Source organism: Lutra lutra, chromosome 6, assembly GCF_902655055.1.
Source record: "Lutra lutra chromosome 6, mLutLut1.2, whole genome shotgun sequence".
In the NCBI taxonomy this organism is placed as follows: Eukaryota; Metazoa; Chordata; class Mammalia; order Carnivora; family Mustelidae; genus Lutra; species Lutra lutra.
Window position 1 is genome coordinate 68,070,068 of NC_062283.1, and position 22,502 is coordinate 68,092,569.

Sequence of the window (22,502 nt, forward strand, 5' to 3'; positions counted from 1 at the left end):
CCTGGGTGGCTCAGTGGGTTAAAGCCTCTGCCTTCGGCTCAGGTCATGATCCCAGTGTCCTGGGATCGAGCCCCGGAGAGCCGGTCAGCGGGGAGCATGCTTCCTTCTCTCTCTCTGCCTGCCTCTCTGCCTACTTGTGATCTCTGTCTGTCAAATAAATAAATAAAATCTTTTTAAAAAATGAACTATTGAGACTTAATCAAGATAAAAACTTTTGCACAGCAAAGGAAACAGTTGACAAAACCACAAGACAACTTACCCAATGGGAAAAGGTATTTGCAAATGTCTTATTAGATACAGGGCTAGTATCCCAAGAAGGTATTTGCAAATGTCTTATCAGATAAAGGGCTAGTATCTGAGACCTATAGAAAACTTACCAAACTTGATACCCAAAAACCAAATAATCCAGTCAAGAAATGGGCAGAAGACGTGAACAGACATTTCTCCAAAGAAGACATACAAATGCCAATGCACACATGAAAAAATGCTAAACAACAGCAGGCATCATGGGAATACAAATCAAAACCACAATGATTTATCACCTCACATTCTCACTGCAGTCAGAATAGCTAAAATTAACAACTCCAGAAACAACAGATGTTGGTGAGGATATGGAGAAAGGGGAACCCTCTTACACTGTTGGTGGGAATAGAGGATGGTACAGTCACTCTGGAAAACAGTATGGATATTCCTCAAAAAGTTAAAAATCAAGCTACCTTACCACCCAGCAATTGCACCACTAGGTATTTACCTAAAGGATACAAACATTGTGACCCAAATAGGAACCGGTACCCCAATGTTCATAGCAGCAGTGTTCACAATAGCCAAATAATGGAAGGAGCCCAGATGTCCATCAACAGATGAATGGATAAAGAAGATGTGGTATATATATATGACGGAATATTACTCAGCCATCAAAAAATTGAAATCTTACCATTTGCAATGACGTGGATGGAACTAAAGAATATTAGGCTAAGCAAGATAAGTCAATCAGAGAAAGACAATTATCATATGATTACACTCATATGTGGAATTTAAGAAACAAAACGGGATCATGGGGAAAGGAGTGACAAATAAGTCAAAATCAGAGAGAGAGAGAAATCATAAGGGAGTCTAAACTACAGGAAACAAACTGAGGGTTGCTGGAGGGGAGGTGGGTAGGGGAATGAGGTAACTGGGTGATGGGCATTAAGGAGGACACTTGATGTAATGAGCACTGGGTGTTATATACAACTGATGAATCACTGAAGTCTATCTCTGAAAGTAATATTACACTCTATGTTAATTAGTTGAAATTAAATAAAATAATTTTTTTAAAAAAGTCAAAGATGCAAAAACAAAAAAAAAGTTCTATTTCTTTCAGGTGCCATGTAAGCCAATAATTCCAGTCTTGGGTATTTACCCAAAGAAAATGAAAACATTAATTTTTAAATTATTTTCTGGATAAGATGTAGCTATTTTAAAATATGGAATTTAAAGGGTGTCTGGGTGGATCAGTAGGTTAAGCATCCGACTCTTGATTTCAGGTTGGGATCTGATCTTAGGGTCAGAGATCGAGCCCTCTGTTAGACTCTTCACTCTCATGGAAGCTCCTTGAGAACCTCTCCCTGTCCCTCTGCCCTTCCTCCTGCTCTCTCTATCTCTTTCAAATAAATAAATGAATAAAATCTTTAAAATATGGAATTTAAAGGAGAAGAAACAGCAGCCTCCAACATCGGGAACTGGCCTGACACTGACATCTGGCCCTCAATGTGGTCAGAAGCTGGCTAATGCCCACCACTTGGCCATATTCTTCTCCTGTGGAACATAAGCCAGTCATCTCACAGAACATCAGCATCAGACAAGGACGCTCTGAAACCATGACATCACTTTGTGTCATTAGAGACAAAACAAGGCACTGAACCCACAAAATACCAAATATCTCCCTCTGTTGGCTAATGTGAGCAATTGCTGTTTCTTTACCATGACTGCTTGAGATGCTCAACCATAGAATTGGCCACACATCCTGACAACATGCAATCAGGAGTGAGTCCCAGCTTCCACAGATCTTCTTCAAAAACACCCACCCAAAATGGAACTAGAGGGTATTATGCTAAGCAAAATAAGTCAATCGGAGAAAGACAATTATCATATGATCTCACTGATACGTGGAATTTAAGAAACAAAACAGAGGATCATAGGGGAAGAGAGTAAAAAATAAAATGACGAAATCAGAGAGGAAGACAAAGCATAAGCGACTCTTAATCATAGGAAACAAACTGAGGGTTGCTGGAGGGGAGGGGGGCGGAGGGATGGGATAACTGTGTGATAGACATTAAGGCGGGCACGTGATGTAATGAGCAATGGGTATTCTAGGAGACTAATGAATCACTGACTTCTACCTCTGAAACCAATAATACATTATATGTTAATTAATTGAATTTAAATTTTAAAAATGGAAAAAATAAAATAACTGTCAAAAAAAACACCCAAAACAAAAACAAAAATACACCCATCCGAAGCCCATATCCTTATAGGTTCCAACACCTTCACGTTAAGATGCCCCAAGGATCCCAAAGGGTGTGTTCTCTCTCACTGCAACAAATAATAGATCCAACTTGAGTGCCCACAGGTGTTACTGGTGGTCTTGAGCTGAAGAACTTTGAAGCATGTTGCCCTTTTTTCTGTAAAAATTGTTTTTGTGTCTTTTAGTTTGATCATGACACATGTTTGTATATTTGTGAGTGTGTGGTTGACATGCCGAAATCTCATGTTTTTCTTTATGGGTTTTCATCATTGGGCCATGCTTAGAGAATTCTTCATCCCACACTTATAAACATTTCATGTATATTTTCCCCTCGGTAGAAATGAGGAGCAGAGGGTTTCGAAGGTGAAGGGAAACACAGAGAATAGTCTGAATTTGGGCAAAAGTATGGGGAGGTGAAAGAGGTAAAAGTTTCTGGGCAGGTGGACTCTAAGATGTGCATCTTCTGCTTTATGATTTCCGCAAGTAGGTACAGGGCCTCCAAGGTATCTGATCTATGTTGTGCTCAATAAATGTTTTCAGGGGCGCCTGGGTGGCTCAGATGGTTAAGCATCTGCCTTCGGCTCAGGTCACGATCCCAGGGTCCAGGGATTGAGTTCCGCATCAGGCTCCCTGCTCAGTGCAGAGCCTGCTTCTCCCTCTGCCTCTGCCTTTCCCTCTGCTTGTGCTCTCTGGTTCTATCTCTCTGTCAAATAAATAAATAAGTAAAATCTTAAATAAATAAATAAATAAATAAATAAATAAATAAATATTCTCACTTGGGCTCAGTGAAGACTTATGTGCCTCCTATATTTACCACGTGGACACAGGCACCAACAAGACACCTGAACTAAAAGACACGTCAGTTAGCTCCAGTAATGGGCAATTTTGAACACTGATGACCTTGATGTGATACATCGTGTTCTGGTTAATGTCTGTACACTTCAGCTGTTATAATGCATATTAGTTACACTTTCATGCTGTATTATAAGTGTATGTCTCAGACCCACATAGACAAACCCATGACTTCCATTTGAAGATAAATTTAATATACATATACCTATGAGTCTCACAGTATCTTTTTTGAGCAGAATCCTGAAAACGAAGAGCGTTCTAGATGTATACTGTCTGCATGGTAGCTACGAGCCACATATGGCTACTTCAATTCCTCTCCATTAGAAACAATTAAAAATGCAGCTGCTCGGCACACCAGACACATTTCAAGGGTCACCTGTATCTCTAGAGCACCATGCAGCTCGTGGCCACCATATTGGACAGCACAGATACAGAACAATTCCTTCCGCACAGAATGTTGTCTTGGACGGTACTGCTCTCCACGCTTTCCAGACCTTGGATTATTTAGACTAGGATATTTGGCCACCAGTTTCTTAAAAATAAACATCAGCCTACCCCTTCATTAAAATCAAATCACATATGACAGCAGCTCTTGTTGCCTTGACCAAATGTAAACTCTAGAGAGAAAATCAGAATTTTGGAAAACTTGATCCACCAAAGATAGCTTCTCACTACTGACAAACTTTCCTGTTGGCATCTGTGGTAATATTAAAACAAATGTGACATCTTGATAATTTGATTCCAGCCTAGTAAACACGGGAACACCTACAGTACCTAGTGAAACAACATATTACTTTAAAATAAATCAAGTATTAGTACAAGATCCATTTGGTGTACAAGTTGGGCCTATAGATTTTAATCTAACAGAGAAGGACATAGTCAATGTGATACTGTTTCAGGTGCTACTTTGCAAATAACCTTACAGGAAATATAACTTGTGTAGTTATAGCATCAAGCATGACTATGTATAATTATCTGAAAAGATTATGAAACATACTATTCTCCCATATTTATGCAAGGCTGTAAATATTTTCATATACTTCAACCAAAACAACACAATTAGTGCAGAAGCAAATCTGAATGTCCAGGGGTCTTCTAATGCGACAGACAAGAACAAGAAAGAGACTTGAAAACTGGAAAATATAACGGAAATCCATTCTTCTCACTGCCCTGTTTACTTGGGGAAATAGTTATTTTTCATAAAAGCAGTATTCATAAAAGCATGTCATGGGTCATTAATATGATTCTAAATGAATTAGTAAATGTTTAACACTGTTTTATCCCTACTATGGTAAACATTGATAGATAAAACCCTTAGATGCAAAATTATCCTTGGGATCCTCAGTAATTTGTAAGGCCATATAGATATACTGTGATCAAAATGTTTGAGAATCACTGGTTCAGTCACGACTCAGGGAGACTGGGGGATAAAGAGCGCTCCGTGCAGTAAGAGAGGGGTCGGGGCAAAGTCGCAGGTCCCAGGGAGGGCCTGCCTCTCAAGACTGGTGTCTGGGGCGTGGAAGGAGAGTTCCCCTCTCCCTGGGTTTCACTTTTCCCTCTCACCACGTGTCAGGTCCTCCTGGCGACTGCAGTTCGCAGTTCCATTGGGTGTCGGGGATCTGGCAAAGCCAATCAGCGGCACCGCGGTTCCGGGTTCTAAAGTCCTCACCAGACCCACGGGGACGCACCTACCTCAGACCTTAAGGTCTGGGCCATGGGGCCCTGAGCCCTCCTCCTGCTGCTGTCGGGCGCTCTGGCCGTGGGAGAGACCTGGGCGGGTGAGTGCGGGACAGGAGGAAAGGGCCTCTGCCAGGCGGGAGCGAGGGGACCCCGGGGAGGGAGGAGGACACCCCCCGCCCCAGACCCCCAGCCGCTCCCGGCCCCGCCCGAGCCTGTGCTCCCCTGTCCCTCCCCGCCTGCGCCCTGCTCTCCCCCATTCGGTGCTCTCTCCCCTGCCCTCCCGGCAGTCTCCACCTGGTCCCCCGGAAAGGCGCCCGGAGGAGGGTCGGGCGGGGTCTCAGCCCCTCCGCGCCCGCAGGCTTCCACTCCCTGAGGTATTTCTCTGCCGCGGTGTCCTGGCCCGGACGCGGGGAGCCCCAGTACTGGGAAGTCGGCTACGTGGACAACACGCAGTTCGTGAGGTTCGACTCTGCCAGTGGGAGGATGGAGCCGCGGGCGCCGTGGATGGAGCAGGGGGGACCGAAGTATTGGGACCGGCAGACCCAGAAGGCCCGGCACCACGCACAGACTTTCTGAGTGAACCTGCAGACCGCCCTGGGCTACTACAACCAGAGCGAGGCCGGTGAGCAACAGGGCCCGGGTCCAGGTCACGACCTCCATCCCCACCGACGGGCTGGGGTCTCCCCGAGTGTCCGGGTACGAGCGCCACGCCGAGTCTGCGGGAATCCCAGTTCCCCGACCTTAGAAGAGCACCCCGAACTTTCAAGCGGTTTTACTTTATGTTTGGACTTAGTCGCTAGTCCACCACTAGGGGTGGAGACAATCTGAGAGCGGACCGCGAGGGCGGGGCCAGGGTCTCACACCCTCCAGGGGATGTTTGGCTGCGACCTGGGGCCAGACGGGCTCCTCCTCCACGGGTATGAGCAGTTGGCCTACGATGGCACATCGCCCTGAACGAGGACCTGCGCTCCTGGACCGCTGCGGACACGGCGGCGCAAATGACCCCGCGCAAGTGGGAGGCGGCAGGTGCTGCAGAGCACTACAGAAGCTATTTGGAAGGCACGTGCGAGGAGTCGCTCCGCAAGTACCTGGAGAAAGGGAAAGAGACGCTGCTGCGCACAGGTACCGGGGCCGCGGGGCCTCCCCAATCTCCCACCACTGGGGCTGGCTTCCCAATAGAAAGGGAAAATGGACTCAAGGTCAGAATACCAACCACCCAATGGGTGAGGAGAGGGAGATCCGCCTTGGTGTTCATATTCCTACTGAGTGACTCACCCAGAGTCGCTTTTCTCTAAAGGACAATTGAGGAATCCAGTCTCTCCAGGGAGGCAGGTGGAGACCATTCCTGAAATAACACATCAGTGGTTCCCTTTGACCCTGGCAGCCACCTTGGGAACCATGACAACCTCCATCTGAGAATATCTCCAGATGGAGATATTCTCCATTTGAGAACATCTTTGGACATCTGACTCTGGGTTTTCTGACTCAATCACCAGCCACGCATTGTCAGGACCAATAGTGTGCTTTCTCACTTAGACCTACAGTGTCCTACCCTGGGCCATCCCCCTGTTCTAGAACTTTGCAGGATTAAAAGATCCCAAAGACTGGCCCAAAGGCCAGTCAAAGGTGACTGGACTTTGTACTTCTTCCATCCAAACCAATTGCCTGGTCCACTTCAGGATGGTCACATGAATGCCATTTCAGTGGCCCATAAAGGTAAACCCAAGTGTGGATTTTCTGATTCTTCTTCCTCAGAACCACCCAACACACACATGACCCAACACCCCATCTTTTACAAAGAAGTCACCCTGAGGTGCTGGGCCTTGGGCTTCTACCCTGCGGAGATCACCCTGACCTGGCAGCGTTATGGGGAGGACCTGACCCAGAACACAGAGCTTGTGGAGACCAGGCCTGCAGGAGATGGGACCTTCCAGAAGTGGGCAGCCATAGTGGTGCCTTCTGGAGAGGAGTAGAAATACATGTGCCACGTGCAGCATGAGGGGCTGCGTGAGCCCATCACCCTGATACGGGGTAAGGAGGGTTTGGGGTAGAGCCTCTTCTCAGGGAAAGCAGAGACCTTCTGAAGAATTTTGGCAAAGTGAGGACTCCTACTACAGGTCTTGGCCCCTCATGTTCCTTTCCCTTTCCAGACCCTCCTCCTCCCACCATCCCCATCACATAGATCATTGCTGGTCTGGCACTCCCTGTGGTCATTGTGACTGGAGCTGTGACCTGGAGGAAGAAGTGCTCAAGTAGGAAATGGAGTGGGGGGATCTGAGTTTTCTTTCCCACTGGGGGGTTTCCTAGGTAGCAGATTGTCCTGCCTTGTTACTGTCAAGTACCATCCACACATATGTATTTGCCCGGTCTGGAGCTGATTACTAACATTCACTCTGTAGCAAGACATTTATGAAAAGGAAGGACAAATTTTTCATCTTGGTAATTCTGGTGATGGAGACCTGATCCCCAGCAGTCATAGGGCAGGGAGGAAGGTCCCTGCTGAGCACAGACCTTCAGCAAGTCTTTTGGTCCAGTGACCCCACACTTCTTTTGTCATGATTCCTCATCCTGTTCTGGATCTTCAGTCACAATTCTGCAAACTTCCTTTTGGATCAGGACTAGGGAACTTGGACTAGGATCTCATGGCCCAGCCTTCTCCAGGCTTTCGACAAGATGTTTTCTTCCCACAGATGAAAGAAGAGGAAGCCACTCTCACACTGGACATAAGTATGGAGGGGGTGATTCCCGAGACCCCAGGGTAGTGTAGACAAGACCCCATGGGAAGCTCGCCTACTCCATAGCTCCTCCTTTAGTCTCATCTCCTATGGACTCTGACCATGTCCTCTTTGTTCTCCCCTAGACGATGACAGAGGCCAGGGCTCTGATGTGTCTCTCATGATAACTGGAGGTGAGACCTCAGAGGGCCTGATGTGGGGAAGGGTTGGGCCACTAGGGACACTTTGAGCATGCCGGGGGCTGTTGAGAATGTCAGTTCTTATGTGATTTACCTAAATTTGACATGATCATTTTTCACAGTATGAGACCAGCTTCCTTGTGGGGACTGAGCGTTGCAAGATTTATTCACACTCCCACTTGGTGACACCAACAACTCCTTTATGCAAAAGGTGTCAGAATGGGTCTGTGTTCATATGAGTATAATATGAGGAGGTGGGGAGGCTGGTCAACCCTGCCTACCATGGCCCCTTCCCATACTGACCTGCGTTCTCTTCTCTGATGTGCTTTCCTGTTCCAGCAGAGGCTGGGCTGGACCATCTCCATCCCTGTCTTTATTTCATGTTGGGCTAGTACAAATGACTTCCCTATTGAAAATGAGAATACAGATATGAGTTTATGTTTTTTAACACTTGGCATGTGTGGCTGATGAGGTAATAAAAGAAATTTGTAAAGTTGAGACAGCAAATAAATGGAAGCACTGAGAACCTTCCAGAATCCATGTGTTTTTTGTGCTGAGTCTGTGGCAGGTGGGGGTAGGAGTAGGCTGTAAGGAGTCAAGCAGAGACGGGGCCTGTGCCCAGTCTGTGCTCAATGCATCATGGGAGTGACATTCTCACTCTTCAGCTGAGTCATCTCTCTGCTCTCTGTCCTGCCCCTTCTGTGGAAGCTTGTCCTACCAGGACCTGTGATCACAGGGATTTGGACATCACCTGTCACCAGGAACTTCTGCAGCCAGAGCTTGCTGTCACTGGGTCAGCCTCACCTCAGGCCTGGGTCACAACATAGCTCCCATTTGGGAGTGTTTGTTTCATGGTTTCTGTAGTATCAGGCCTGTTCTTGCTCTTGTATACTTGTCCCATTCTCCCTTGGGTGACCCTGTCAGTTACAGCAGCAGGTGTCCTTTGGGCTGTCGTTCCCATAGGCCTAGGTCAGCCCCTGCACACAGGAGTCTCTGTGGTATGGAGGAATGAACTTTCAGATTCATCTATCTCTTCTCCTTCCTCTAGAGCTGTTTTCTGGATTACTATTTAGAGTCTGGAGCTAGAGAGAAGAAGAATCTGAGAGGTTCTCATCCTTATTAAACTTTAGTTAGTTTCTGCCTTCCTTGCTGCTCTGGCCTCTCTCCCCACCCTTAGTTTAATGATCCTAGTGCTGGCTCAGTTCCAAGTTCACGGATTTATAAAGCAGAGTCAAACATAGATTTCTGTGTGGTTGGAGAAAAGGACACAAAAAGCCTAAGTACAGTGTTTCTGAAGAGACAACTCTGTGTGCTGTGCTGTGCATGAGAGATGGTGTGTGGGGGAGGGGCTGAGCAGAGAGCGAAAGGGGAAGGCAGCCCTGTGAGAAGAGAGAGGCAGCCCGGATGGTGAGGTGGGTGCACATGGGACAGGAGCTGCCTTGGAAGAGCTGTGCCTGAGACTCATCTAGAAGAGGGAGTCCTCTATCTGCTCATTCATTCCACTGATAATTGTCATGTGCCTAATACAGGAAACACTATGTTTACATCTAGGACAGCTCAGTGAGACTAAGAAGAGGCAAAATGTGCTGGTCTTGGGAAGACTATATTCTAGTGGTAAGGGGCAGACTCCCACTTGTCTCTCAATGTGGGGATTGGGGCAGTGGCCTGCTTGTACTGTCAGGAATCCAGGTATAATTTTGACTCCCCCAAAACTTAAGTACAAAGAGCCTACTCTTGACTGGAAGGCTTAGTAATAAAATACACAGTTGCTTAACACATATTTTATATGCTACATATATTATATACTGTATTCTTCTAATAATTAAGCTAGAGAAAATAGTAAAAAATAATAAGGAAGAAAAATGCATGGATGGTATTTACTGTATAAAAGTCCACATGGAAGTGGTGGTGCCCAGTCCATACCAGGGTCATTCAGAGGTGAACTGTGTCTTGTGTAAGCGCAGTCCATAAGAGAAGGGTTTAATTAGGAAGTTGGCAGGAGCTGTGAGGAAGGTGACCCAGAGAGTACCTGTGCTGGGATGGGGACGATGGCTTCTTTACTCTAGGGATCAGGGGAGTCTCACTGAGAAGGTGACTTCTGAGAGATGTGAAGGACATGAAGGAATTGTGTAAGAAGAGGTCTGGGGGGAGTTCTTTCCAGGCAGGGAGCCTCTGGGGGCACACACATTAGGGCAGGAGCATGTGCTGCGTTCAAGGAAGGGTGAAGAGGCCACTGAGGCTGCAGCAGAGAGCAGGTGAGATGAGGTCAGAGGTCAGTCTCATCATGGAGGTCTGAGGACATTAGAAGGTTTTGAGTTTTCTCTGAGTGAAATGTGGAGTTACAAGAATGAACAGATCAACATGACTGATGTTTCTTTAGCAGCACCTGTTTGCTGCTGTGCAGAATCGAGAGGGGCAAGGTAAGTGACCAGCAGAGAAACTGTAGGAAACCAGTGCAGTGTCCCAGGAGGGGGGTGTGGGCTATATGTCATGGTTGAGAGGAGGGAAGTTACTAAGAAGTGATTGGCTGCTGGAGATATTTACAGATGGATTTTGCAGCATTTCCTAGTGGAGTCATTCTGGGTGGTGAGAAAGGAATCAAGGAGGGCATCTAGTAGTTCAGACTGCAAGTAGAAATGTGGAGTGCCTTCCTTGGAAACAGGGAAGACTTTGAAAGAAGCACATTTGAGGAAGCAGCATCGCAGTCATCCACTTTAGAAATGGTGAAACTGACTGTCTATTAGAAATCCAAGCCAGGTTGGCGGTCGGATACAGAGTGCAGGGGAGATTTGGCAGGTGACAGCATATAAATGATGTTTAGAGTCTTCAGCAGAGATGAGGTCACCAGGGGGCCAAGGGCCATAGAAGAGAAAGCAACAGGACCAAACCCTGGACTTCTCAGGGCTAAGCAGGCTGATCAGAGCGCATACCCAGAGTGCACCGCACAGGCTGGTTGTGCGTCTAGAAGGCACGTAGACCAGGGAGACCCAGCCTTCAGTGAGCACAGGAATTTCCCGGACTATGAAGATCTAGACAGGCTGGAATAAAGTGTGAGATCCTGGGTTGATAACAAGGTTGGTGCTGCTGCTGCTGGTCTTCAGATCCCACATGGAGTAGCGAGCACATGAAGCAGGATCCCCACATGGCCATGCATCAGCCTCTCCTGTAGGGCTTATTATGTAAGTGATTCCTGGGCCCTTGTCAAGTGTTCTAAGATGATGGGTCTGGGGAGAGGCCTGAGTATTTTGTAACAAAGCCACAAGCAATCCTGGTGCTTCTCCAGATAGGGAAGCACTAAAGTCATTGGTGAGAGAGCTCATTGTGGGAAGAGTTCTTATAGACACGTTTAAATGCTTTTTGGGGGGCACCTGGGTGGCTCAGCCGGTTGGGTATCCAACTCTTGGTTTTGGCTCAAGTCATGATCTGAGAGTCATGAGATTGAGCCCTGAATCAGGTTTCCCACTCAGCATGGAGTCTGGTTGAAATTCTCTTCCTCTCCCTCTGCCCCTCCCTCACACGGGCACACACACACACACACACTCTCTCTCTCTCTCTCAAATAAATACATAAATAAAATCTTTGAATGTTCTTTTTGTAGGAAGAAAAATGCAAGACATGCTGGGAGAAACATATTTTCTCTCCCATGGGGCAAAGCCAGGCAGATTGAGGAAGTGCTTATCAGCTCAACATAAAATCTTGGGGTTACTAAGAATGTAGGTCTTAAATGTTCGCACCTCATAAAAGGAAATGGTAACTATGTGACATGATACAGGTATTAGCTAATGCTCTGATTGTAATTGTTGTTACCATTTTGCAGTATAGAAATATATCAATCAATAGGTTTTTACCCTTAAACTTACTTATACGGGGGCGCCTGGGTGGCTCAGTGGGTTAAAGCCTCTGCCTTCGGCTCAGGTCATGGTCCCAGGGTCCTGGGATCGAGCCCCACATCAGGCTCTCTGCTCAGCAGGGAGCCTGCTTCCTCCTCTCTCTCTCTGCCTGCCTCTCTGCCTATCTGTGATCTCTATCTGTCAAATAAATAAATAAAATCTTTAAAAAAAAAACAAAAAAAACCCCCCCAAAATTTACTTATACAATGGTATATGTCAATCATATCTCTATAAAGCTGGAAAAAAATGCCTGAATTCTTGCTCTTGGAAACTCTTCCCTGCATGGGTTTCTGACTCCTTATGATACATATGTACAGTTACAGAGAGACTTAGGGAAGAGAGAGGGTATACAGGACCTTGTTTTATTTCCAGGAAAGCCACAATAAAGGCTTGAGGCTACACAGCCAGGAACAGAATCCACACTGGACCCTAGAGGTGGGCCCACATACAGCCAGTGCCTGTTACTGGGTATTGATGCCACTGTCCACACCACTGATTCCCCTGAGGGAGGACACTGGACCCGGCAGCTGGGACTGCTATCTCTGCTGCCCCTGACAGCTGCATGACACTACTGTGACATCACTCAAACCACCTGTGCCTAGTGCATGGACGCTGTCCCCATGTGTCTGTCACGTGCCCTGAGTCAAAGTCTGGCCGGTGGTCATGTGACTATTGAAGCTTCATGTCATGTCCAACCGCAGGACTGGTGAAGTGGGTTCTTCTCTCTATGGATGGAGGTAGTCTCTGCCCCATCAAGATTCTTTAAGTGTGGAATTCCTTTACTTGGGAAGAGAGGTACAAGTTCTGGGAGTAGACATTGAGAGCAGGAGTGGAAAGGAAGGACAAATTTCCACATTTGGAGCAATGATCTGAGACTAGAACTCAATTGGGTACACTGTAGGCACTCGAGTCCTCTTGCATGAAGGAGTGACTCATAAATGGCATCTTTCAACTTATTCCCTTGATGGTTGTTATGGGTCCAGCTTTTGTGCACTCCAGTTCCTACTCACAGGTAAGTGGAGTAGCATCGTTGGGTCATGAAGTGATTGTTCAACACATCTTCTCCTAGCCTTTGTTTCTTCCTGGGATTAAAAACCCAGATCTATATCACTTCAGATGATCCACATATACATGTTGACATTTTACATCTCTTTATATGTGCACATATTTCTGAGGAGAGTGTCCATAATTTTATTAGGTTTTACTGGCTTCCACAAAAGTCTAAAAAACTTCTCTATTTTAGACACTGTCCTACTTCATCTCTGGTACATGAACAGCTAATGATCACAGTGTTTTAGCACTGTGTTTAGCACATCATCCAATGATGTGATATTCATGCTCATTTTTGTCTTGGCAATGACCAGTCTCAGACAGGAGAAGGGAGAGCTTTTTCTGTATGTATCTTTCTGTGGTCTGAGTAACAGTTTACTGACCAGGGCTGGTGCATGGAAGACCCAGATCACCATTGGTTTAGGTGACTTACACTCTAGCATCTATGCTGGTGCCTAATAAATAGTAGAGATGAAAAATACTCACTGAGGATTCCATTTCCACTAACACAGTAGACTAAGGTTTAAGGTCGCCTCTTCTCCTAAAACAACTAAAAATAATAGAAAAAAAACCACAAATCATCCAAAAAGTGCAGTAGAACAATCAAGAGAATAATCATTTAGGCCAAAATTTATAAATGGGCCGTAAGCCAGACAGAAGAGTTGTTGTGATCCTTAGGGCATTTTTCAAATCTAAAAAATCTTGGCTCGGTTTCTCAGGCTCATGAACTTCACAGAGAAGAGATAATGCCCAGAGCTTCTTCATGTGAGCAGCAGGAGAAACATCCCCTCCCTGAAAATCGGCAAACCTAGGATTCTATCCTCAGAACAGGGTGACACAAACCAAATCTGTTCTATTTTTAAGTACGAGAATATTTGGGAAACTCACAAATATGCAGAATTTAACAACACACTTCTATATAAGCAAAGGGCCAAAGAGATATCAAAATGGAAATGAGAAAATATTTTGAAATTAGTAGAAGACAGAGCATACCCAAACCTAGATGATGTTCCTAAAGTAGTGCTCAGAGGCAAATATATAGCTGTAAATGCCTATATGGAAAAGCAAATTCTCAAAATGATTACCTAAACTTCCACATTAAGTCAAGAAAGGGGAGCAAACTAAATGAAAAGCAACCAGAAGGAAAGGGAAAAAAAGTAAAGGTTAGAGTGTAAGTTAATGAAATAGAGAAAAGAGAATAAAATAACGTATCTAAAACTGACCAAATCAAATATGATCCTTTGAAAGATCAATTAAAAAAATTTTTTTAAAAAGAAAGATCAACTAAACTGACAAATCTCCCACTTGACTCACTAAAAGAGTGAGAGAAAGGCCCCACATTACTGGGATCAGCAATGAAAGAGGGGATATTATGACTGACCACCAAGAAATAAGGAGAATTATATGAGATCATGATGAAGAAGTATATGCCAAAAAGTTAACTTACTTAGACAAAACAAATTCATAGAAAGACACCAATGACTAAAGCTAACTCAAGAAGAAATAGACCATCTGAATGTACCTATAACAAGGTAGAAGATAGACTCAATTGTCAAAATCTATTCCTCAAAAAAGCCCAGTTCCAAAATGCTGCATTTGTGAATTATACCAACCGATGAAAGAATTAGTTACAATTCTTTACAAACCCTTCCCAAATGGAAAGGAGGGAATCCTCTCCATGAGGCTAGGATTATTCAGATATCAAAACCAGACAAAGATATTGCAAGACAAGAAAACTATACACCAATATCTCTTATGAATGTAGAAGGAAGAAAGAAAGAGGGAAGGGAAGGGAAGTGAAGAGAAGGGAAGGGACGGGAGGAAGAGGGGCACCTGGGTGGCTCAGTTGTTAAGCACCTGCCTTCTGTTCAGGTCATGATCCCAGGGTCTTGGGATGGAGCCCCGCATGGGGCTCCCTGCTCAGCGGGAAGCCTGCTTCTCCCTCTCCCACTTCTGCTTGTGTTCCCTCTCTTGCTGTGTCTCTCTCTGTCAAATGAATAAATAAAATCTTTTTTAAAAAAAGTAGCAAATCAGATCCAGCAACATATAAAGAGTTACATACATGAAATTTATTCCAGGAATGCAAGATTGGTTAAACATCCATATCAATCAATGTAAAACACCATATTAATATAATAGGGGGGAAAAGCTACCTGCTTCTCTCAACAGATAAGCAGATAAGAAGCATTTGATAAAATCAGACACCCTCTCATGATAAAAACTCAACAAACTATTAACAGAAGGGAATTTCCTCAGATTAAAGGCATTTACGAAAACCCTTAAGCTAACATCTTACTTAATGGTGAAAGAGTGGTTCTTTTCCTCCTAAGATCAAATAGAATGTCTACTCTTTCCAATTCTTTTTTTTTTTTAAAGATTTTATTTATTTATTTGACAGACAGAGAGAGATCACAAGAAGACAGAGAGGCAGGCAGAGAGAGGGGGACGCAGGCTCCCTGCTGAGCAGAGAGCCCAATGCGGGGCTCAATTCCAGGACCCTGAGATCATGACCTGAGCTGAAGGCAGAGGCTTAACCCACTGAGCCACCTGAGTGCCCCACTCTTACCACTTCTATTAAACATTGTGCTGGAGGGGCACCTGGGTGGCTCAGTGGGTTAAGTCTTCAGCTCAGGTCATGATCTCAGGGTCCTGGGTGGGATCCAGCCCCATGGCAGACTCCTTGCTCAGCCAGGAGTCTGCTTCTCCCTCTATTCCTCCCCCCACTTGTGTTTTCTCTCTCTCTTTCAAATAAATAAATAAAATCTTCTAGCAAATTGTGCTGGATATTCTAGAGCAAGAAAATGAGATACAGTGCATCTTGATTGGAGAAAAAAAGAAGTAAAATTACTTCTATTCACAGATGTCTTGTACATAGAAAATCCTAGAAAATTAAAAGCTATTAGAACAATTAAACAAGTTCAGCAAGGTTGCAGGAAATGAGGCCAATATAAAGAAAATCAGTTATATTTCCATACACTTTTTAAAAAAAATTATTTTTTATTTAGACAGAGAGAGACATAGCGAGAGAGGGAACACAAGGAGGGGGAGTGGGAAAGGGAGAGGGAGAAGCAGGCTTCCCGCCAAGCAGCAAGCCCGACACAGGGCTCAATCCCAGGACCCTGGGATCATGACCTGAGCCAAAGGCAGATGCTCAACAACTGAGCCACCCAGAGGACCCTCCATACACTTGCATAAGTAATCTAACAATGAAATTAAGAAAACAACTCCATTTACAATAGCACCAAAATGAATAAAATCTATTTCACAAAAGAAGTGCAAAAGATAGACTCTGAAAACTACAAAACATAATTGAAAGAAATTTTAAACACATCCAAATGGAAAAATGTTCACAGATCAGAAGACTTAATATTGTTTAAGTGGCAATGTTCTCCAAATTCATTCATAGGCTTAACACAATCCCTATGGATACCTAACTAGCTCCTTTTTTTTTTTTAAAGATTTTATTTATTTATTTGACAGACAGAGACCACAAGTAGGCAGAGAGGCAGGCAGAGAGAGAGGGGGAAGCAGGCTCTCCGCTGAGCAGAGAGCCCAATGTGGGGCTTGATCCCAGGACCCTGGAATCATGACCTGAGCCGAAGGCAGAGGCTTTAACCCACTGAGCCACCCACGCGCCCCTAACTAGCTCTTTTAAAAATTGACAAACTGATTTTAAATTCACAGGAAAATTCAAGGGACTTAAAATTGTCAATTTTTAAAAAGGAGACCAAAGTAGTGGGACCTCCAATTCCCAAAGTCAAAACTTGTTGCAAAGCAATGGTAATCAAGATGGTGTCGGGGGACTGGTTCAAGATGGCAGATCACGAGGATCCCAAACCCATCTCCTTCCATGGACACAACAAAATTACAACTACAAGTGGAATAATCTCCTCTGAAAAAGACCCAAGCCTCCACAACAAGGGATAAAAGGGCAGCACCAAAACAGGTAAAAGAGGCAGAGACACTCTTGCCAAAACGGAAAAAACCCACCCCAGGCACGAGAATCCAAAATATGGTGGAATCTCAAAAATACAAAACTTTGCTGTGAGAAGCAATGGGTTTGTGCTCTACACCAGGCATTAAGCCCTAGGTCATGTACAGGAGAGATGAGCCCCTAACATGCCTGGCTTTGAAAACCAAAGGAATTATATTTAGGAAAACCACAAAACTACAGGGAATGAAGAACCTACTCTTAAAGCCTGTGTATAGTCTCACTTACCTCAGGACTCAGTTTAAACACCAGTTGGAAAGTGCCTAGGATTGAAGTAAGGAGACCCACTACTAATCTTTGTTTTGTTTTCATTGTAATTGCAGTACAGTTAACATACAGTGTTATGTTAGTTTCAGGTATGTAATAAAGTGATTCAACAATTCTCTGGTAACCATCAGTTTGTTCTCTATAGTTAAGAGTCCACTTTTCGTTTTGTCTCTTTTTTCTTTGTCTTTTGTTTGTTTCTTAAATTCTAAATATGAGTGAAATCATAATGGTATTTGTCTTTCTCTGACTGACTCATTTCACTTAACACGATAACCCTCTAAATCCACCCATGTTGTTGCAAATGGCAAGATTTCACTCTTTTTTATGGCTGAGAAATATTCTATTGCATATTTAGCTCACATCTTTATCTAATCATCTCTCAGTGGATACTTGGGCTGCTTCCATAATTTGGCTATAGTAAATAATGCTGCTATAAAACATAAGGGTGCATATCATCTTTTTGAATTAGCATTTTCATATTCTCTGGGTAAATACCCAGTAGTGGAATTATTGGATCACATGATAATGCTATTTTTAACTTTTTGAGGAATCTCCATACTATTTTCCACCATGGTTGCACTAGTTTGCATTCCCACCAATAGTGCACAAGGATTCCCTTTTCCCCACATCCTCACCAACACTAGTTTTTTCTTGTGTTGTTGATTTTAGCCATGCAGACAGGTGTGTGATGATATCTCACTGTGGTTTTGATCTGCATTTCCCTGATGGTGAGTGACACTGAGCATCCTCTCATGTGTCTGTTGGCCACCTGTATCTCTTCTTTAGAGAAATGTCTGTTCATGTTTTCTGCCTTTGTTCTAATTGGATTACTTGGTTTTTTTGGTGTTAAGTTGTATCAAGTTTTTTAGAAATATATTTTGGGTACTAACCTTTTATTGAACATGTCATTTGCAAATAACTCCTCCCATTCAGTATGTTGTCTTTTAGTTTTGTTGACTGTTTCTTTTGTTGTGCAGAAGCTTTTTTATTTTGATGTATTCCCAATAGTTTATTTTTGCTTTTCTTTCTCTTGCCTCAGGAGACATACCTAAAAAAATGTTGCTGTGGCCAATGTCATAGAAATTACTGCTTGCGCTCTTTTCTAGAATTTTTATGGTTTCAGGTCTCACATTCGATCCATTTTGATTTTGTTGCTCCTTAACCCATTTTGAGCTCATTAATCCTTAATCCATTTTGAGTTTATTTTTGTGTATGGTGTAAGAAAGTGGTCCAGTTTCATTCTTTTGCTTGTAGCTGTCCAGTTTTCCAGAATCATTTGTTGAAGAGACTTTTTCCCATTGCATATTCCTGCCTCCTTTATCGAAAATTAATTGACCATATAATTGGGGGTTTATTTTTGGGTTCTCTATTCTGTTCCTTGACCTATGCATCTATTTTTGTGCCAGTACCATAGTGCTTTGATTACTACAGCTTTGTAGTATAACTTGAAATCTGGGATTGCGATACCTCCAGTTTTGTTCTTCAAGACTGCTTTGGCTATTTGGGGTCTTTTGTGGTCCCATTCAAATTCTAGGATTATTTGTTCTTATACAAATTTTTTTTTTAAAGATTTTATTCATTTATTTGAGAGAGAGACAGTGAGAGAGAGCATGAGTGAGGAGAAGGTCAGAGAGAGAAGCAGACTCCCCGCGGAGCCGGGAGCCCGATGCGGGACTCGATCCCGGGACTCCAGGATCACGACCTGAGCCGAAGGCAGTCGTCCAACCAACTGAGCCACCCAGGCGTCCCTGTTCTTATACAAATTTTTAAAAGATTTTATTTATTTGTTTCACAGAGAGAGACACAATGAGAGAGGGAACACAAGCACGGGGAGAAGGAGAGGGAGAAGCAGGCTTCCCACAGAGCCCGATGCCAGGCTCAATCCCAGGACCCCAGGATCACGTCCTGAGCCGAAGGCAGATGCTTAATGACTAAGCCTCCCAGGCACCCCTCTTATATAAATTTCTATGTAACAAATTATAAATTTGTTAAATTAAATTATTAATTTATTATAGAAATACAATAGTAATATTAATTTATTATATAAATAAAAATACATAATATATATTTAAGAAAAACATCCAAGATTATTCCATAAAGGAGAGTAGGGCAAAGCTCATCATTTTATTTTGGGATGAGGACATCCATGTTTGGTTATAGAACTGTTCCCGCCCTTACATACTAAATCTACACATCAGTTCTCTGACTTCTAGCTCTCTCCTTCAGATCCAATTCGTTGACTCTACAGATTATCTACACCAGGCTCTGAACTCATCTACTTCCTACTTACCACCTCCATGATGTCTTCATTCTCCACTCCAACCAGCCTTGAATCCAAGGTTATTACGTCATCCCCTCTTCATCCCCATAGCACCCTCTTATCAAAATCCCAACCCTGGATCCATGTAGCTCCATTTTCTCCAGACAGATGGAGCTGAGCCATGCCAGGAGAACCACACAAAAGTACCTACTGGTGTCACAAGACATTCCACGGCCCCCCCTTGTCACCATGCCCCCATGTATCCCAGCAATCATTCTGTGTTTCCCTGGTGAGGTCCCTCTCCTATTCTCTGCAGCAGCTATTTCAAACCTTCTCCATCTTCTTCCACTGTCTAATCCCAATGCTCTGCCTTCCTTCACACAGATCAGAAAAGATCCTTTCCAACTTCATAGAATAAATCAAACTATCAGTAGGAAAAGCCCTCAACCTCTACCATATTTTCAGACTTTCCTCTCCAACTATATTCTATTTTTTTCTTCTCCCCTTCTGAAATATAACAAGTCCTTATTTCTCACACCCTTCCTAATGCAGAGCAAATGTTTGTTTTGCCCCCACCATGTCACTAAAACAGCTCTTCCAATGAAATCCCGGATGCTAATCCCATTGATATTTTTAGTTCTTGTCTTACTTGACCAAACAGCAAGCTTCAGCTCTGTTAATGTTCCCTTGCTGTATGAGTCGGTGTTCTCCAGAGTGACAGAACCAATATGATATAGGTAGGTAGGTAGGTAGGTATGTAGATAGATAGATAGAAAAGAAGAAAGAAAGAAGACTTAGTATAAGGAAATAGCTCATGTGATTATGGAGGCTAACAAATTCCAGGATCTGCAGTTGGCAAGCTGGAGACTCGGGAGAACCGATGGTATAATTCCAGATGAAGGACTACAGGCTAGTGACCCAGGAATGGCGCATGTTTCAGTCTGAGTCCAAAGATGGGGAAAAAAAAAACAAAACATGTCCAACTCAAGGAAGTCCAGCAGGAGGAACCTCCCACTTACTTAACAGAGGGTCAGCCTTTTATTCTATTCAGGCCTCTCACTAACTTGATGAGGACTCCCACAGAGGGGAGGGCAATCTGCTTTTCTCAGTCGACTGATTCAAATGTCAACTTCATCTGGAAACACCCTCACAGATACCCAGAATAGTGTCTGACCAAATGTCTGGCATATTGTGACCCAATCAAGTTGACACATAAAATTAACTGTCACATTTGCCCTCTGAGATATACCATCACTTATTTCTCCTACTGTTTGCCTACTACCCTTACTTGGTCTTTGTAGGTGGCTCCCCTCTGTATCACTGGTCTTCAGTGTTCTGTTTGGGGCATTTTTCCTTCAGCCTCCTCTCCCTGGGGGATTTTATTCTCCCTTATAATTCCTGGCGCTATCTGTACACATTTGTATCACCAGCCCAGGTGCCACCTCTGAGCTCCCAGGTCTATGTGGAGAAGCCTCAGAGCTCTTGTGAGACAATTCCTCCATCCCCAAGCAGTAGCTGTCTCATGTCCTGCCTGATGTGGATAGCAATTTCATACGATCACTTGATAGGGCACTTCTTTTAGTCACAAGTGTCAACCACAATGCTTACTTGAGTATACTTCACACATGGATTTTTCCACCTGTGCATGAAAGATCTTGAATCAACACCTCTTCTCCTACAGCACTTATGCTCTCCCAGTTTGCGAGTATTTATCTTGACAGCCAATTTAGTGCATGTTGGAATGGATGTAGGTCTGATATCATGTGGCACACTGATTGCCTTCGGACATCATGGTAAATTCTCAAATCCACGGGCTAACAGTTGAATTCCTAAAAGCAGCTATCTAGGACTACTTTATTTCTAGCCATTGCTATGGAAGATGATGTCCAGAAGACTATCTGGAAAAACTAAAATGTGTGTGGACTGTGGAGGGGAGCATACTAATTAGCACGCATAGGGATACACACCATGCAATTTTCTTTTGGGCATTATCAAACTCAACAATCCCCACACAGAAATTCATGCTTGACCAGTATGTTTGCCCAAACATTTTCCTCTTCCTGAGTTACTTCAGTGAATTATCTCACAGAGATCATTGTCCAAGGCAGAAACCCAGTCACCACCTTAACTCCAGCCTCTCTCTCATCCCCATATCCAATCAGTCAGAAGTCTTGCTCAACACACCTGCTAAATATCTGTGAAATTCTTCACTTCTCCCCATCCCCACTGCCAATGCCTTACTTAACTCAGGATATCTAACCTCTTGCTTGGATTACTGGAATTGCTTAAGTGGCCTCCCTGGATCCTTTGTCTTCCCACCTCTAACCTACCCTCCACACAGCAACCAGATTGATCTTCCCCAAACAGAGGAAAATGTCACTCTCCCCAATTCTAACCTCCAATGATTGGTCACTGTTCTTAGGACAAGGCCCTAACTCCATACTAGGGACTGGTCACTTTAGCAGCTGCATTTTCACTTCCACCAATGTGTGTCCCCTTGGGCAAGTGACTTAATCTCTCATGACCTCCATTTTCTCATCTACAAAATGGAATTATAATGGTTGAATTAACAAGAGTTAATTCTTTTAAAGTGCTGGTAACAATGTTACTTATCTATCATTAACTAATACTATTACTTTTCTTTTAGGAACTTTACAATCCATTCACACAGAATGCCTTTCACTTCTTCAAGGAGGCCATCCTCTCTCTGACCTTCATGGCTTTCCACTTATCTCTACCCAGAACACTTCCTTCTCCCCTCCCCAACCCTACTCTCTCCTCACCCTTAACCTGGTGACCACTAGTTGTCCTTCAGGTCTTAGGTTAGATGTCTAATGCTCTAGGAAAACTTCTATGTCCTTTAGTCTGTGCCTGTGCTCTCTTGACTCCCAGTACTATTACTTTTTCTTTTTTTTCAAATGACTATGAGAACTCAGGTCGCTGAACAAGTGGGGATGCAGGGTGTGGCATGGCATCTGCCTTCTCTCTGGGCCTCCAAGATTAGGTCCAGCCCCAGTGGTTATGGGACTGATGGTCAGCAGAAGCTTGTTGAGAAAGAGAAACTGGAGATTCTGAAAGTGTCCATGGTTCCA

General features: G+C 44.0%; 1 protein-coding gene and 1 pseudogene across 1 annotated transcript in view; one reads left to right on the plus strand and one right to left on the minus strand.

The window, feature by feature from the left end:
* The first annotated feature begins 5,345 nt into the window (after positions 1-5,345).
* Positions 5,346-8,479, plus strand: LOC125102826 (saoe class I histocompatibility antigen, A alpha chain-like; annotated as a pseudogene).
* Positions 5,996-22,502, minus strand: part of RNF8 (ring finger protein 8) — a 51,175-nt gene continuing 34,668 nt past the window's right edge. The window contains exons 8-9 of the mRNA XM_047734383.1: positions 8,256-8,358; positions 5,996-6,126 (exon numbers count right to left, since the gene is read on the minus strand). Of these exons, the coding sequence (XP_047590339.1) occupies positions 6,087-6,126; positions 8,256-8,358 (143 nt within the window). The 3' untranslated portion in view covers positions 5,996-6,086. The remainder of the gene's footprint in view (positions 6,127-8,255; positions 8,359-22,502) is intronic.